Genomic DNA, 18846 nt, shown 5'->3' on the forward strand with positions numbered 1-18846 from the left:
AGACTAGAAATGATACATAACTTTGACACTGTGAGAGGTAGTCATCATTTATATTCATTTTAGTTTCAGGCAGTTGCAGCAGATAGATTTCTCTTTGTCACAAATATACAATGACTTTGACTTTTCAAAATAGACCTATGCAATTTGCTACCAAAACACATTTGTTTACACACTGGCAACAATCCATAAGATGGCATCAATTTTGTCAACAACTGAGTAATGAATGCCCACCAGCATTTTGTTTGAAAACAGATTTGCATTTTGATAATACATGGCTCAATTAATTCCTCATTGCTTCCCACTGGTCTTGTTCCATTAAATCATTAATATTCTGCATGCAGTACGAGCTACTGTACAACACAGTATTCATATCATTCTTAAAGTAGCTCATTTGCTCAATCTGATAAAAGAAAAACACCTTCAAAAAGTTCTGTAGAATAACAGAAACACAGTATAAATAATGTCTTTCAGATATGTCTGCTCAATAATTTCTTCAGTGTTTTTGTTGTGTCTTATTCTAGATCCTATTGGACATGATCCTAGTATTGAGTCTCCTAAAGAAAGATCTAGTTTTGGAGAGCTTAAACTTTTTCTTCCTGTCCTTGGTCTTTTTGGGGTAGACTCCATCCCAGTTGTCCTCCTCCCCGTCTCCCACCCACGGTACCCATGCCCCTCCGTTCAGGTCTGGGTGGGCCCGCTGGTCTTCTGACGGGTACCGCACTGGCACTGCAGTGCGGTTGTAGTACACCAGTCTTGCCAGCAGCTCTTTGACAACATCAGGTCTTTGCTCAGCCAAGTCAAAACGTTCGTAGGGGTCCCCAGAGATGTTGAAGAGCCACACAGACTTCTTGGGCTCAACATGGCGCTCCAGGTTCCACCAGCCACCTGGGAAACCGGGAAGCATCTGTGGAGGAGTCCAGTCTCCATAGCCGGGGTCTCCCGTCAGCAGTTTCCAGTCTCCAGCTCGTATCGAGGCCTGGATGGCTGTGTTCCAGATGCCATATCCCCTCTGCAGGGAGCCACTGCGAGCTGGGTTGTAGAGCGGGTCAATGTTGTGAAGGATCTCCAACCGTGGCGACTCCTTACCCTCGCTGATTGCCCCCCAAACATCATAACCATCCACCCCCTCTGTCAGAGATGCATTGCCACCTGCTAGTCCCACCAGTGTGGGGTACCAGTCCGTGATGTGCACTAGGGCTTTACTAACCCTCCTCTTCCTCCTCAACAGAGGGCTGTGGACAAACCCAAGACCCCTAACGCCACCCTCCCAGTAGGTGCCCTTGCGTCCTCTCAGCGGCCAGTTACTGCCACCAGACAAAGGCTGGCCGCCATTATCAGTGGAGAAGATGATGATGCTGTTCTGGTAGTAACCATACTTGCGGAGGGCATAGGTTACGTTTCGCACCGCCTCATCTACCGCTGAGACCATAGCAGCATACTTCCTGCGCGCCACGTTGCCCAGCCCACGGTACGGGTAGATGTACTCCCGTGGGGACTGCAGGGGTGTGTGTACCGCCTGGAAGGAAAGGAAGATGAACAGCGGCTGGGCATGAGGGTCATGGCTTGCCAGGATCTTGCGGACCCTTTGAGTGTACAGATGGGTGGAGTATTTGCCCGCCTGACCCCAAGCCACTGTTTCCCCCTCATGGAGGTCAAACCCGCACACTCCGGGTCCATCACAGGAATCATAGGTGTAGTAGTTCACGCTGCCCGTTAAGGAACCGAAGTAGGTGTCAAAGCCACGGCGAGTAGGCAGGCACTCTTTCTTGTAGAAGCCCAGGTGCCACTTGCCTACCATGTGGGTGGAGTATCCAAGCTCCTGCAGTCTCTGGGGAAGGGTGACCTGGTCGAACGGAAGGCAGTTGGGCTGGCGGGGCCGGATAATAGAGTGCTGCAGGCCCGTATGAATTTGGTACCTACAGAAATGATTATGATTGGAATAAAGTTAGAGGGAACAAGCGTGTGTGTGGTGTCTTATAAGTGGTTAAAATGAATCTTTGATGGAATGGCTAAACAATGTGGAAAGATGACAGACAGTAGGATGAAAAGAAAAGTAAAAAGAGAGAGGGAGAGAGATGTTTGTGCTTTTTCCCATAAATTCAGAATCTCAAGGTGAAGACAGGCAGGTAAAGCATCCATTCAAACATTTGAAAAGTGTGTTTCCGAATGAATAACTGAGAGGAAGAGGCAATGCCGCCCACAAAGCAATCTTAAATCTCACGACGGGGTGTTTACCTGCCGGTTATGAGTTGACTGCGGGACGGGGTGCAGATGGGCTGGAGGTAATAATTCTCCAGCTTCACTCCATCCGCGGCAAGTTTATCCAGTGTCGGTGTCTTAATGTCAGAGTTGTGATAGCCGATATCGTTGAATCCCTGGTCGTCTGTCATGATGAATATGATGTGAGGAGGATGCGGTACCGGCGACCTGTCTCCGAAGCCCTGGACGGACTCGTTCTCCACCTGATTCGGGCTCATCCAGTCCCAGGTGAGGTAACCGAGGCTGAGCAGGCTCATAACGGAGAAACCTGTTAGAGCTGGCGTTGCCATTGTTCATGTGTCACTTGATGTTTGTTAAGATGTTCAAAATATTGTCATGAACTCATTGTAAAATAGAGTCCGGAATGAAAAACATCACGCAAATTGCTGTTATGGCGATGGATGAGCAAAACTTTTGACGCAAATGTCTCGGGCAGTTTCGCTTTGCGCGCTTGAATGGCAAGGTGTCCGGATAATTCAGAGAAATATCACCTCCATCCTTGTTGCCGACGTCTCCAAAATGCTCCACACGCCTTTGAAAACATTTCACTCTCCCCAGTGGTCTTATTAACCCCGCCCGTTTGCTTTGCCTTGGCTCATTGAAATAAGAAGCCAAACTTCAGGAGCCCTTCTCCACCCCCACCCATCATATCACAAATGACCACAATACCTCTGTTATTCTCAGCGGAAACTCAAGGGGTGTCTGTGGAACTCAATAGTAAGGGTACAATGACTCTGTGACAGGCAATTTTTGATCTCCTGTGGTTCATTTAATTATCATTTTCATAATCATTTATTTTGTTCATTCTGGTGCATACAAAGAACAAAAGAACATGCATTCTTATACCAAAACCCAGTGTTAAAATCCAAATATAGCCTCATAGCCTCACATCACTTCATATGCACTACTCTGCTTTCATGGCATTTTGTGGTAATTTAATTTCAGTGAACCATACTGCCAACTTTATAGATTGCTAGAAAGCAGGAAAACATTTTCATACCCATCTGACCTGGTTTTGCTCTACAGGCAGACCCCATGCTCAGAAAAACATGGTGTTTGGGGGAGATTTGAGTCGTGGGGCGGCCGTGGGGCCCAACAGACACAATCACAGACACTGTTCCCCACTCCGCTCCACTGGGCTCACAGACCCTCTTTCATTATCCCTGCTGTTTTACGAGCAGTGCAGACCTGAGGAAAGAGCGAGGGCAGACTCTCACATCCACAGCGCATGCAGGGCCCATCGATAACATCTCCAACCAGGCGCCAAAGAGCCACTTACAAATCACAGAGACCCCACAGATAAACGGGAAAGGACCATGGAGAGCCTCAGATGCAGCTCCATAGCTTTTTATTTATAGACCCTCTTGACATTGTAAATTTACTTTCACTGGGAATCAGCCAACCACATGGCTGTATCCATTCACTTCACTCATATACAATCACTTGCTGAAAAGTCTTTAAGAAGATGTGGAGAAAAAAAAAATCTTTAGTTAAACTGAATTATTAATTATTATTAATTTGCTTCATTAAATCTACTTCTAGAAACAAAGGAGATGCTGATAAAAGGAGGTAGACAACTTAGTGAAAGGTTAAGCTTTAAGATTATTTATTTGCATTTCACTAAAGGGGCTATAACTAGAGCTGATTTTTTGGCAAAGACCTCATAGTTAAAATAAATAAATATAACAATACGCAGGTCACAATATGATTTGCAATGCTATACAGATTTGATTGAAAATGTATAAATAGAGCTTAAAATACAATCAACTGCATAACAGCTGGGTAGGCTAATAAAACATACAACACATATGATTAATTAGCTGACTCAGAACAGTATTCAAATTTATTAAACTACCCATGACATCATATGGAAATGTATTTCATAAATGATATGTAGGGATAATCAATACGGTATTGGAAAAAAATAATAATATTACAGTACACAGCTGTATGGATTTGTTTGCGCTGTAATAAATATAATTCATATCAGGAAAGTGTCCCTGATATTTCCCAGTATGTTGACACATACAAATGCAAACTTAGTATGTTGCATTTTGATTTTCACTTTGATGGCTTTTACAGCTGAATAACTCTGGGTTGGAGAGGCGAAACATGGCCTGCATGCAGAAATGAGATCTGGTAAAGTCAGGAGGAGGGCAGTGCACTCCTGTGTAAAACATCACACCTTCCAGATGTTGATAGTGCTTACAGAGGCGTGTGGGCATGGAGGTCGCTGCTCTGCCAAAGGAAGTCTGAGACCCCTTAAAGGGCATGAAGCTGTGGCCGGGGATGTTTGCTCAGCAGCAAACGCAGGTTTCTTTGGAGTTGGAGCGGTGCCGGTCAGAGCGGCTGAGTTTAAGGCAGGTCAAGACCGGAAAAGAAAGCGGCGAAAAAGGAATGAGGTGCACCTGAAGTTTTACACCCTCATGTTTATTTATGTAGTTTTCCTAGAGGGAGCGGCTTGGGCAGCCGATGGGGTGAAGGTCTTGCAAAAATCCCACCAAAAACCAAAGGGCTCTTATGCAATCCCACTGAGGGATCAGCAAACAGGACAAGGACATCACCTCTAATCTGGCTACGGGAGCGGTGCCAGGAAAGTACTGGTCTCCAGGTCTTGGAGCCACACTTATGAGATATGACTCATCTGTTTTCTGTCGGTCAGAGGTGTAGCTGTGGAACACGCAGGCAGCTCACCAAGTCAACAACAATACTATCCAGAACCAACATCACAACCCAAACATACACACATATAAAGACACACTCTGACACATACAAATGCAAACTTACACACACAAAAACGCCCAGAAAAGTTAAACACACATACATGCACTTCACATTCTCTGGATGAAACGAAAGATCAGATCAAAGGCTTGATACCACAGGCATACATTACAACTGCACTCACTAATAAAATTATAAAATGACACATCTCCTAAATATTGCCAGAATTCAACCGTAAACCAAAAATTGGTTTGATGACAGTATTTACGGAAACAAATAGCTAACAATCCAGCATGAGCAGAGCTGTCAGTGACCCTAAAACCAGGTATGAATAAACATCATACTTGGTTTCTGGTTATTTTCACAGCTATTTGTTTGTCGTAATTTATCTTGGGGTGCTGACACAATGTCAAAAAGAGGTAAACATGCAGAAACATGGAGCTTTATTAGCATTTGTGCAAACCGCAGCTGTCTAGTCCCAGAAATAGCATGACTCGAATATAGCAAGAGGTGGTCATGTCAAGTATGCTGTGTTTAAGAGAGTCATGCTGCTTTAATTGACTAGGCTCAGTGAGTTGTCTTTGACCTGCATGTGACTCAGTGGAAATTAAGGTATAAGTCAGGTTGTACATCACATTCTCCGACTCTTACTACACTGCTCTTTTTAGTTTTTCTTCGTTGCATACTGTCCTCTGTGTGATAAACGTATTCAGAGCATTTTCCTTATGACTAAAGTGTACACTGACCTATGCTGGGAAGCCGGTCGGTCTGTCATCATTGCTACATAAAGACAGAGGATGTGGGAGCTACGACTTTGAGAAAAGCTCTGTTAATTTTTTATTTATTTGTCATAAACCTGGTGTGGTTTTGATTGTTTTCTGTGCTTTAGCTACCCAATTTCTTCCGGATGTGAGCAGAACCTCTTATAGCTCCATAAAGCTTAACAACACTGAAGCTTTTTTCTTCTTCTTTATTAAAAGTAGACATAAAAGCGCGATTAAAAACCCAGTTTCACACAGCGGGAGCTCATAAATGCAAACTAAAGGGACCCGTACATAAAGCTGGCACTAATGCCATTCATGCATCTCCATTGAACCGAACAAACATCTGCACTGACCTTTCACCTTTCTCTCCACCCAAACACACATCGACCTTCCCACTGTCAGAACCAAATCAAAAGCTGTATAACCTCATGTTTAATTTTCCAATATGAGTTTGTTGACCGAGGTTTAATTGACTCACTCATCAGTTTACTGTAACATATGTTCACAGTGACTACTCATTTTTACATCTCTTTCCAGCCAAGTTCAAGGTTTTGCTCCGCTGCTCTATCCAAAAACGAGGACACATGAAAGGCAATTATGAGTTGAAAAGGCAGCGTATAGACGAGGAGGAGGAGGAGGAGGAGGAGGAGGAGGAGGAGGGGGTTGTTGCTGCTCTGTGTTGGTCGGCACCAGATGTTGGCTTTGGCTTAAGGAAGAGGTGCTGTTACTGAATACGACTGCTCCCCTTCGCCGTGAACACTACCCCCTTTCTAATCAGCGCAGCCCTGCCAGTAAACCTGCACATTACTCCACCTCTTACCCCAATTTTCTAATCTGAGGAATACTGGATGGAAGTTTTCTTTCTTCCTCTGCCCCAGCCTGGAGCCAAAACCCCCATACTTCAATAGACCGGCTCCCAGGCCTCCAGTGTGTACAAGAGTGCCCTTGTTTCTGGAATAAGGTCAGCATTTCTTTTCTCCGTCTGTTATCATCTTTTCAACATCAGTTCATCAAATCGGGGGTCATTTTTTAGAAGGCACAGTCCAAGGCCTCATAACTCTTAACATTCTCTCTCTCTTTCTCTTTCTCTCTCTGTCACTGTCTCAGTTCAGTTCAGTTCAATATGCTTTATGGGCTTTATTCTTAAAAACTAGCTCCTTCCTTTGTATAAATGTGCATGCGTGTCTTTGTGTGTGCGATGGGCTGCTGTGTACTGAGCTATTAACAAAGGAAAAGCAAATGCATAAATGAATTGACTAAAAGAAAAGCAAGATCAGTATGAAGGACACTGAGTATGTCTGTCTCTCTGTGTCCGTACCGTGTCCCCCAGGTGGGACCTCACAGGTGAGGCGGTGGTCCGGGCCGGCAGGGCTGGCTGCCGCCCCTCAGGGACTGTTTGCCTTGGCCCTGTCCAGCACCAGCAGTGAGTCTTTACACACAGCAGCTGGGCAGGAGGGCCAGACACAACACTTCATCGGGGGCCTGTGTGAAGCCACCTGGAGGGACATGCGAGAGCGGCTCCATCATCGATTTCCACGGAGCTGTGTTTGTGTGTGTCTAGGTGTGTGTGGCGTCTAAAAGGATTACCTTTCTTGAGAACCAATAATATGTTTTCAAATCTCAATATATTAACTCTAACATGCAGAATGACTGGAAAAATGTCTATTAGATAGGACTAACACATTTTCAATATCTCCATCTAACACAGTTTTAAAATACGTTTCATAAACAGACCACTATAACTTTTGATACAATAAAACTAAAATGTTACCCCCCAAAAAATGATGACTTTAAGATGTTTAAACATAGTACTTACACAACATATTAGGGCCATTATAGGGAAAAAAATGATGGAGCCGGGGGAGCGGGGTATTTCTGATATTGAAGTTGTAAATTTATGAGAAAAAAACTCATATTTATGAGAAATGAGAGATTATAAAATCACAAATTTACGAGAAAAAAAACTTCTGAGATTATAAAGTCACAAATTTAAGGAAACTGGGAAAAATAGTTTATTGGCCGAGGAATGACATCAATTCTTTTTGCAAGGTTGCCACTTGCTGTATATCTCATAAATTTACCACTTTAATCTCTGAGGATATCTGAGTCTTTTTCTCGTATGTTTACGACTGTGATCTCAGAAATTCTGAGTTTTTTTTTCTCTGATTATTACCCCCCTCTCCCAACTCTGTACTTTTTTTTCTCCCTAGTGGCCAAGCAAAAACCTAAATCAAAATGTCACATCAAGCATCTATCTGTCTCATATTGCCTCTTTATTTCAATAACACATCCGATCCACAACACAATGTTATCCAGTGGTTTAATTCAAAGTTGCCATATAAATCATCTATTACTTACTAACAAGCTAAATTACAGCTACATGATGTTAACTGGCTGTCTAGAGAGAATGCTAAATTGATGATAATAATTTAAAAAAAAATAAATAAATAAAAAAAAACTCCTTCCTAAAATGTTCTTGTACAAAACATGCAGCATCAGCAGGCAGTGACACATGAGAGGACCCCAGTAACAACAAACCTGGTGCTCGCTGGCTGGACCTGCGGAGGGAGCGGAGATGTGAGCGGCTAAATGTGAGGAATGTAAAGTCAATTTGTTTCCTGTGAAACAGAGTGCCATTTACCAACGTGTACCTGTACAAATAGCGCAGTCCGTTTGCTGCTACATGCAGTCACAGCCAGCGGAAAAGCTCAGCTGCTTTTTTCTCGAGCTCAAGGACATGCAGGTTATTTGGCCATCTGTGTCTCTTTCTCTCCCTTTAACTTCACTTCTCTCTCATAAACTCACCTACACCGGTTCTTTTATTTGGTTTATGATGAAGATATGAGGAAAAGTCAGCTGGGGAAATATTCAATTTCTTATTTTACAAACAGTTATTCTTCCATAAAACCTTGGTGGTCTGTCCCATCAGCACTCTGAGAATGGAAGCTGAGTCAGCCACATTAACAGCTCATTGTGCCAAATTACGGTTGATGTGTGTGTGTGTGTGTGTGTGTGTGTGTGTGTGTGTGCGTGTCTGTGTGTGTTTGGAGTGTGAGACAGTTATGGAAGATGGTTAAATCCAGCTCGGAGAAACCCGCTGAACACTTTGACGTTGAGTTTGGAATCCACACTGCTTTCCTTTCCTGGTTTTGCCCCCATGAATGGGTCTCTTTCAGAGTTTCGCTCCTGCTGACCCCCTGCTCTCCCCCACGCTGACCCAAGGTCTCACCGCTCTCTCAGATCCATTACCAGACCCCTTTACAGCCTGCACCATGACATTAAGTTTCACTTCCTGCTCTCCCAAAGCCAAAATAAAGGAAATAAGCCCATGGCCTTGTCCATATACACCTGAGAGCATGGGATCAACCTTCCTGGCATGATTTTTTTCAAGTTAAAGTTTGTCTGCTTGTTAGTTGTTGGTCGGGCTGTGGGTCGTCTGGCTCTGTGGTTGGGCTCGCCGTATAGGGTGATGTTATTCCAGCCATGATGTTGAGTGGAGCTGAGTCAGGAGACCTGCAGCCACAAAAGAAACAGGAGGAAAAGCACGGCTCAGGTGATGGCCAGAGGAGGCAAGAAACAGCAGTCTATTTTAGGACTTAAAGGAATAGTTCACCGTAAATACAAAAAAAAAAAAAAAAAAAAAAAGTTATTTCCCCACTTAACATATTACAGTCTATGCATCCACATAGTTTCTGTGTGTTTTGGCAAATGTCAGCGTTCGATATTTGCCAATATCACAGAATCAGCCACAATGAGATTTTGATTTGATCCAATTTAGAGGCCTATAATCGATATGAAGCAAATATCAGTCACATTACAATGCCACGTCTCTGTTTTAGGTGCTTGGCCCGGTTCGTCATGTATCCTGAGTATTTTATCTCATGGGAAATTTCCACATATGTCATGTGATTTGTCAGTTGATCGATATTTTTACTTGGTATTGATTATATTGGATTGTTGATCATTAGCTCAATATATCCAATAGGTCCAGATCAATGGATTGTTACACCCCACACCGTGTTCTTCAGCAGGAAATAGTTCCCAACAACATTCTTCCTCACCGTTGGCTGTGGATTATGTCAGGTATCGGTGTCAGTGTTTTTTGGAAAGAGTTGTTGCTGTTGAGTTTTTCTCATGTAAATTTTGACAATTTGAGCTCCACAAAAGAACACCCATCCAAACCTACCACACAGAGACACAGGGAAGATTGTGGCAAAATGGAAACCTCAACAAATCACACAGAAACTACTGATGGATAAATGCCGCTGTGTGGGAAAGTGGTACGTTTCAGTTTTACCTTTATTGTGTCCGAGAGGATGCTCTGTTGAAACCCACAGGAAGGAAATGAAAGTCTCTGCCCAACAATGATTGCATTGCAAAATAATTTAGGAAATGTAATCTGGATGTAGACAGTTGCACATGAGTTATGGCTCTATTCATCACGCAGACACCAGGTGCTACGACATTATATGGTCTTATTTTACAATAGTCTAGACGTGTACTGAATGTACAAAAAAAAAAAAAGGGAAACTATAGAAGCCTTGGAAGAAAGAAAGCCCACTTTCTCATCAGGCTAATGGTTTTTTTTTTTTTTTTTTTTTTTTTAACAGATGTAAAATAAGGAAGGCTGCAGGCTGCACCTCACTGGCATGAATACACAGCAGAAGATTATTTGCATATGAGATGGCCCCAGCTCCTTTCCACTCGATCTCCTCCAACACAAGATTACTGCCTCTGGGAAATAAGTCTAACAACCAGATGAGAGCAATCCAAATCACCCAGGCCTTGACTGGATTACAGAGGTGGATCATCTGTTCTCTGATGTTTGCTTTCCTCTCCAACACAGAATATATAATGGAGCTGAAACTAAACCTGACCTAAATCACAGGAAACTTATGAGCTGGTAGAAAGAGACAATGGCTCTTTTTTACTCTGCAAGGCTGGGTATAATATTGGGGCCACTGTGATACACATGGAACAAGGCGAGTTTGGTCAGATTATAATATCTAACAGATGCTCACCAGAAACTGAAGTCTATTAGGATGTGGACTAAACAAAATATAGTCCGAGGCTTTAGGTTTAGGAGGGGAAAAGATTTTACTAACATTGGGCCCTCTGTAGGCGAGGAATGAACCCTGCAGCGTTGTTGAGTCACCGTACTACATATCCCGTGATGCACTGCCGCGGTAAACGGATTGACGTCGTCGGGGTTCAAAGTTCATAGTGTAAACATGCGTGTTTTGGTGGGGACAGCAATGCGTGCAATGTGGCCACCCTTGCTCAGAAAGTGACTTTTTTTGCCTGTTACGTGGTGTTGGCGTCGTGTTACCAAGCATGTCCGTGAACGCATCTAAACACGAGCATTTGATCCAGCTGATCTACCGTCATCTGAGGGAGAACGGCTTCCAGGCAGCGGCGGAGGAGCTCCAGAGGCACAACCCGCAGGTCAATACGGTCCACTGTCTGCTCCACACTCTCAGTTTGGCTCTTCCACGCAGCAGTCACTCCACTTCCTGCTGCGTGACTCAGTGTATCGTGCTCTAACAGCCCACACTTTGTTTCATGTTGCAAGCTTATGTGTCTGTGACAGTTTCCCCAAGTGCTACAATACCAGTGATTTGACTTATTTCTGCAGCTTTCTGACTCTTTGCATTGACTGAGGCTGTCTTTTGCCTTAAGAGCATTATCTGGTATTACTGTTATGATATGGACAAAAGTTCATACCTCGATAACTATACACCAAATACACCATAGCGATATGACGTATGATATGACGTCTGTTTGAAATTTTGAGTGTAGCAGCAGCGTTCTTCAACAGCATGATAATACCTGAAATGCAGTTACTTCACAAAGTATTTTATCAATCAGAACAGACCAATCGCTGTCTTAGGCTGAATTAAAATTAAATTAAAATCAAACATTTTGCTGCAACCACTGATAATTGAGTGATAATTGAGTATTCTTCAACAGCATAATAATACCAGCTGGATGTAGCCCTAATTTGATATTGCCCATATTGTTTCCTTTGGAGATATTAATATTGTGCATGTTCATATCTAGATAATGATATGATGATATATCGTTCAGCTCTATGGTGCATCAGATGTGTTGTAGTTTAATTGATAGGAATAGCAAAATCCTCCATTTATGAGCACAAATGTCAAAGATGTTCAATCAAAGTATTCCAGTTAAGGCTCTCGGTTACATTTAAAGTTACTGTCTTTTCAAAACTTCATCGTCTTTATTGGCCGGCAGATTCAGATTGTGTGTTTTCTTGCCGGTTGCAAGCTCTGAGATTCAGGATTTCTCTGTTGTCTACTAAACAGACTCACGTTCACATGTTATTTTATACAAAAATTAAACATATTGAACACAAAGTTGTTAGGAAGGCTGGTAAAGGCACCTGTGGATGTAAGTATGTTCTTGTGTTGACTGACATCACATTTTTCCACCATTTGGAACATGTTTTAGTTTGATTTTCTCCAGCTTTCATACTTTATCACCTGTTTTTGAGTTATTTTCATTGATTTCTTTTTCTACCCCACATGTATACAACAGCATGTGAAAAGGCTAGCTCTATTCGATGTATACAAAACAATACTTAAATCCTTCCAATTAGTTTTCAGCATTTTAATTGGAAAGCCTGCACTTTAGTAGTTTTGCTTCATTTGAGCCAAAGGAGCCAGCCTTTCAGCCAATCAGGGTCCAATATTTATATGTTTGTGCTTGTGAGGACATAGTCTTAAAATTCTTTCATACTCACCCTTTTAATTAAACTGTATTTATTTATTTATGCATTATTGTTTGGTTTTGATTTTGATTTAATCTTTTTGTTTATTAATGTCCTGTAGGGTGAACCAAAAATATCCACGTCGTTATTGGAAATCTACCATTCATGGTTTGAGTGAGTATGATTGTTCAGTCCCTTGTTACAAATCAAGCACCTTTATTGGACTTTGTGGATGGCAGTGAAACTGACACCTGTGTTGCTTTCTGTTGTTGCTATCATTTTACTTAGTAAACATGGGAATGCACAAGGAGATACAAAAAAGTCCAAAAAGAAACAGCTGCCTGTCCCAAAGAGCAGCACTGAGAGCACACACTCGGCGGAACAAGGAGCAGCTCTGGCTCAAGGTAAATCAAACAGCTCTCCCGGCACTGGCTGTGAACACGGGAAAGTAAAGGCTACTGTGAAATCCTGTGCAATGATCAGATGGATGTCGAAGCTCCCATAGACAGACCTGCATCTCTGCTGCTCCTTACAAAATCCCATAAAGATGAATCCTGACCGTACATCTCATCCCTTTTCCTTCTTTTCTCAGGTTCCCGGTTATCAACCCCTGCAAATAAATCCAGGAATGACCTCAAGGTGAGCACTCGCTGAATTTTTCATTTTGAGACGTTACTGAAATGCATTGTTGTAACCCTGAAATCGATATAGCATTGTCGGAGCAAGCTTGCTTCACTTATGTTGCAAATGCTTTCTATGCTGTACCCTGATGCCTTCTGAATGCTGTAAAGATGCCCGTAGTCAATCATGTGGCCGCAACGAAGATCAAAAGTCCGACGGCACCCAACCAGACTCAGGCGGAGAGTTCAGATACTGAGGAGGACAGCAGCTCTGAGAGTGACGCGTTGAGTCAGAGTCTGCTCCCACAGGTGAGCCGGAGAATAAAACTTGAGCCAGATCTTAAATATGGGAAAGCAGATGTCATTATGAGTGTGTTTACTCATTTGTCTGAATTTGTCTGATTTCTGATTGGGTGATCTACCTCGACATTACAGACTCCCTCCACTCCCGGCACAAAGTCACCCACTAAGTCCCCAGCTAAACCAGTGGCAGCAGCGTCTCCGAGCAAAAAGAAAGCAGCGACCCCCAGCAGACCCGTGGCTGCAGCACCGGCCGAATCCAGTGACACCACCGACATATCATCGGACAGCGAAGAGTATGCTGCAACGCTGGTGAGTTCTTCTTAGCCAGTCCAAGATGCTTTTACTTATTAGAGTCAGATATAACAACAACTTACTGTGTTTTATTTGTCTGGACGTATGATGTGAATTTTAAATAACAGGGGAGATGTTTTTCTACTTCAGCTACTTGTTGTATTCTGTTGTACATAATTTAAAAATATACATATATGACCAATTTATTGCTTTGCATTTTGCCTGGTTGGAATGAATGGCAAAACTGTAAATGGACTGCATTTCTATAGCGCTTTTCTAGTCTACTGACCACTCAAAGTGCTTTACAATGTTTGCCTCACATTCACCCAGTCACACACACATTCACACACTGATGGCAGAGGCTGCCATGCAAGGTGCCAAGCTGTCCATCAGGAGCGGTGAGGGGCTCAGTATCTTGCTCAGCGACACCTTGACACTTCGAACCGGGAACCCTCCAATTACCAGACGCCTGCTCTACCTCCTGAGCCATGCCGCCCCCCAATGAAAACCTACGTACTCTCTTTCCCTGATCACTGATGGCTGGGCTCATGATTTCTGTCTTGACCTTTCATCCAGGCGGCAGCACTAACACCAAAAGTAAAACCAGCAACACCAGCAAGTAAACCAGCATCAGCGGTCAAAGCAACACCCAAAGCAAGTGAAGCCAAGAAGGAGCAAAAGAGCAAGAAGGACTCACTTAAGGTTGGTTTAATGGTCGTCTTAAAGGAATGCTCCAGTGTTTTGTTTACAAACTGCCCTTTTTACGACTTACCCAGACTGAGACAAGACACAGAGACAGACGCTGGATGTAGAGAGGTGAAAATAGTACCAAACATCTGGTCTTAGTCCGAGTAAGATGGAGAAATTATTTTGCCTAAAACATTGGAGTATCTCTTCATGATCATATATTATCCCACTTGTTTTTTGTAAATGTTATAAATCATCCTCTCTGACATTTTTCTGGTGCTTCATGTGAAGGCTGCAGTGCTGCCTGAGATTAAAGCTGCTGCTGCCACGCCTGCTGTCAAGACTCCCAAGAAGAAAGGCAGCAGCGCGTCGGGCCCTGAGGCTGCAGCCGCTGCATCGTCCCCTAATGTAACAGCGACCCCTGCTGGTAGGTGGCTCACCATGCAGCCACAGCTGTTGTAGAGGCGCTTATCAAGTGTCCTTTGGACTATTTTCTATTCATTTTCAACCACTGACACTCACTCGCTGTTTGTTTTTACCCCAGCCACACCAAAAGGGAAAAAAGTCAAAGCAAAAGATACACCTGCAAAAAAAGCACTGACACAAAAAGAGAAGGTGATGTGATTTTTTTTTTATCTTTTTCTACAGTCACAGTGAAATAAATGTTCTGTAGCTAAACTAGGCTGCTCTGCTTTACAGTCCCCAGCAACAAAAAGGAAAAAAGGTGACGTTAAGCCCGCAGACACTTCCAACAAGGCCACAAAGAAGAGCCAAGGAAAAGAGGTGGTGACACCGGTGCCCGCTCCTGCTGATGGGGAGGACGATTCAGACTCCGACAGCAGTCTGGATGTAGAGAAATGGAAGAAACTGCTCCTGGAATTGACAGGTGAGGGACAGACAGAGACCCACCCCTGTTTTACACCAGAGGAACCGTTCCTTCTTTTTGAGTGACTGACCCCCAGAAAGGTCCCCGCCAACGATCGATTGCAGTGTTTTTATAAAGAGTAAGGTAGATGCAGAGTGCTAAAAAATATAGAATTTTAAAGGAGTATTTCAATATTTTGAGCAAATACCTTTTTTCTGACTTACCCAGACTGAGACAAGATGTTCAATACCTTTTTAATCTCTGTACATCCAGTGGCTCAGTTCCTCTGGGTAAAGTGAAAAAATAAACCTTATAGCAACTCCAAAACAGTCTCATTTACACAATATATATATCAAAATATATCATTTGTGCTGCATCTTCCTATACTTTCAGTGGCGCGTAGATCTCTGCAATAGACAGATGGATATATGTGTTCAGCGGTTACACTTTCATCATCTAACTTTTCTTAAAACGTCTCAGACAGCTTCAGAATTGCACTAAGGATCTCTTTTTTGGCTCTAAGGTTCTCTTTTTGATGGACCTAGGCTAATGACTCCCTTAGACTTCAAGTCTTTATGCTAAGCTAACACAAAGTGCTACCCATAGGAACTGTACCACTGGATCCAGAGAGGTGAAAATGGTATTGAGCATCTTGTCTCAGTCTATATAATACAGAAATAGGAGATTTTCCCCAAAACACTGGAATATTCCTTTAAGACAATTGATTTGATAATGCAGAGACTGAATAAAACAATGAAGGGAGGTGGAAATGCAGAGGTTTTTTGTCCTAAGGATGTTCATTCTGTCTCTAGATGCTGACATAGCCAAGATGGACATCATCAATGCTCTGGACTCTACTCCACCACCTAAGAAACCCAGAGTTCGGAAACCCCGGGCAAAGCCTCCAGTAGCAACAGAGATTCCTGTCAAACACGATAAAGGGCAAAGTGGAAAGACCGGCGAGGCGGAAGAGAGCGCAAAGACTGTGACGCCACCCAAGGCCAGTAAACCCAGGAAGAGTAGGGCCAAAAAGTCCGCGCCTATGTCCCCCGCTGTCACCCTGGACCAAAACCACAACATCACAGCTGATGAAGCAGCAGCTGGATCCCCTGCAAAAAAGACGGCAAAGAAGGAGAAAAGGAAAGTAACACCCAGCGAAGAAAAAACAGATAGCACCTTGACCGAGCCCAAGAAGAAGAAGAAGAAAAAGGAGACAGATAAAGAGAATGTGGAAGAGAAAGCAAATGAGGTTGGGGAATGCCCGAAAGAATCAGACAAGAAGGAGAAGAAGAAGCTAAAGGAGAACAAAGCCACGGAACAGAAAATAGAGACTTTGGGAACAAGTGTGGATGGGAAGAAGAACGAGACAGGAAAAGAAATGACGATGATCAAGAAAAAGGAGAAAGCTCATCACGAGGATCAGTCCGAGCAGATCGTTGAGGAAACGAAAAAAAAGAAAAAGGACAAAGCTGAGCCCGAAGAAAAGTCCGAGCCGATAGTTGAGGAGAAGAAAAAGAAGAAGAAGAAGAAAGCTGTTAATGAGGAACAGTCGGAGCCGATAGCTGAGGAGGAGAAGGAAAACGAGAAAGCTGATCATGAGGAGTCAGAGCAGATTGGTAAGGAAAAGAAGACAAAGAAAAAGGAGAAAGCTGATATTGAGGAGCAGTCGGAGCCTGTAGCCGAAGAAAAGAAAAACAGGGACGAGGAGAAAGCCGATCACGAAGGAAAGAAAAAGAAGAAAAAGGAGAAAACTGATAATGAGGAACACTCAGATGCAGTAGCCGAAGAAAAGAAAAAGAGAGAAAAGGAGAAAGTTAATCACGAGGAAATGCCAGAGCAGATAGTTGAAGAAAAGAAAAAGAAGAAGAAAAAGAAAAGAAGAAGGAAAAGGAGACAGCTTTTGATGAGGAACAGTCAGAGCAGGTAGTTGAAGAAAAGAAAAAGAGGAAAAAGGAGAAAGCTGATGAGGAGGAAAGTTCAGAACAGATTATAGAAGAAAAGAAGACGAAGAAGAAAAAGAAAAAGGACAATGCACCGGAAAGCATTTCTTTAGACACAGACGCTTTGCCTCTATCCGTCCCTGAGACGCCGAGTCTTGAGACAGAGAAAAAGAAAAGTGAGCAGCTAAACCACACAGAACATGACAAATTACAGTTGTAGTGTTTTCCTGTTATTTTGACATATCTTCTTCTTACAGAGAAAAGCAAATTAAAATCTCCAGAGGCTCCAGAGATACCTGAAGTTTCTGAGTCCACACCATCGCAAATCCCTCAAACGTCCACAGATGACACTCCGAAGAAGGTGCCAAGATACTGTAACCCTCATCAGATTTTTCTTAGAGATCAGTGCAGACATAAATTAGGCAAATGAAGAAAAGATAGCTTGAAAGGCAGAGAAATGGGGAGTTGAGAGCTGCTAACGGGTTTGTGTGTCTGTAATTGTGTCTGCAGAAAAAGAAATCTTCCAAGAACAAGGAGTCTTGAAGATGTTTCTTCATCCCTGGAGGAAGAGAGGATGGAGGAACACGGACATTTCCATCCCATCTGTGATCATACTGAAAAGCCTGGAAGAGCTGATATAGAATATTGTAAAGGAAAACAGATATTTTCTATTTTGGTACATTTTTAAAAATTTGTTTACTATGTTTGTCTGCCGAATGTGGCATACTGTGTCTTGTGCTGCAGCAGGATATTGTTAGTTTTTATTTTTTTTTAAGGGAATTGCCATTTTCATGGCATGGGTTTGTAAGAGTGATGGTAAATGATGAATGATGATGCCCCCTTCCCCTGTGTTTCTTCTAAAAATGACACCCGGAGACTGATTGAGTGAAGAGGCGTCTCTCTTTTTCCACATGCTCTCAGGGATTGTATCTCTGTGGTAATCCTGAATCTTAATTTGTCCTCAGTTTTATAGGCTTAATAATCTACTTTCTAGGCCCACTAGCTGAGCACATGATCCTGCTACATCCGAGCATTTGTGATTTGTAAGGCATAAAAGATAGGATCTTATGCAAACAATGAACAAATTAGATTGCATTACATTTTTGTCCAGTTTTGTATTTATTCAAAAAAATCTTTTCCATTTTTCTATGGGATGACGCATCTACGATGATGTGTTAGGGTTATTGTCGGGAAAAAATACACAGAATTAACGAGATTACATTTGCAAATTTATGAGAAAAAAAACTCACAAAACTGAGGAAAAAATAAAAAAAATTCTGAGATTACAAAGTCACATTTTTGCAAGAAAAAACTCTTCTGAGTTAAAACTCATACATTAGAAGAAAATTCTGATGATTATTAAGTCACAGATTTATAAGAAAAAAACTCAGAAAAAAATACTTATACTATCGGATTTAGTAACAAGAAAATCCTGGTGGTTTTAGCCCAGAGTCACATTTTTTTTTTTTTTTTTTTTTTTTTTTTTTTTTGCATTTCTGCTTTATTTGATAGTGACAGAGCAGAGAGGGACAGAAAAGACGGGAGAGAGTGAGAGAAGGGACGACATGCAGCCAAGGGCCTGAGGTCAGACTCGAACCTGGGACTCTGTGATCAGGACTCAGCATCATCAGGATGCATCATAAGTATCCAGAATTAAAAGTGATGT

At 42.7% G+C, this 18846-nt stretch overlaps 2 protein-coding genes across 2 annotated transcripts; one reads left to right on the top strand and one right to left on the bottom strand.

Moving 5' to 3' along the window:
- Nucleotides 1-517: 517 nt before the first annotated feature.
- Nucleotides 518-2549, bottom strand: LOC115366577 (arylsulfatase I-like). Its single transcript, XM_030062095.1, has 2 exons — nt 2236-2549; nt 518-1916 (listed from the first exon to the last, which is right to left on the bottom strand). The coding sequence occupies exons 1-2, from the start codon at nt 2547-2549 to the stop codon at nt 518-520; spliced, it is 1713 nt and encodes a 570-aa protein (XP_029917955.1).
- An 8409-nt stretch (nt 2550-10958) lies between these two features.
- On the top strand, nt 10959-18664 carry LOC115366887 (glutamic acid-rich protein-like). The gene is given in 14 exon segments (XM_030062550.1): nt 10959-11189; nt 12596-12648; nt 12763-12878; nt 13067-13113; nt 13266-13403; nt 13530-13706; nt 14265-14390; nt 14667-14802; nt 14920-14990; nt 15075-15261; nt 16053-17113; nt 17116-17356; nt 17438-17541; nt 17691-18664. Coding segments are annotated over 14 exon segments (2601 nt in total). The 5' UTR covers nt 10959-11078; the 3' UTR covers nt 17724-18664.
- Nucleotides 18665-18846: the final 182 nt, after the last annotated feature.

This window comes from Myripristis murdjan, chromosome 10 (genome assembly GCF_902150065.1).
Source record: "Myripristis murdjan chromosome 10, fMyrMur1.1, whole genome shotgun sequence".
In the NCBI taxonomy this organism is placed as follows: domain Eukaryota; kingdom Metazoa; phylum Chordata; class Actinopteri; order Holocentriformes; family Holocentridae; genus Myripristis; species Myripristis murdjan.

Bases quoted from the DNA above. Each gene is read 5' to 3' on its own strand.
- LOC115366577 (XM_030062095.1), bottom strand. From the start codon at position 2,549: ATGGCAACGCCAGCTCTAACAGGTTTCTCCGTTATGAGCCTGCTCAGC. The intron at 1,917-2,235 runs GTAAACACCCCG...TCATTTCTGTAG, and splicing joins AGTCAACTCATAACCGGCAG to GTACCAAATTCATACGGGCC.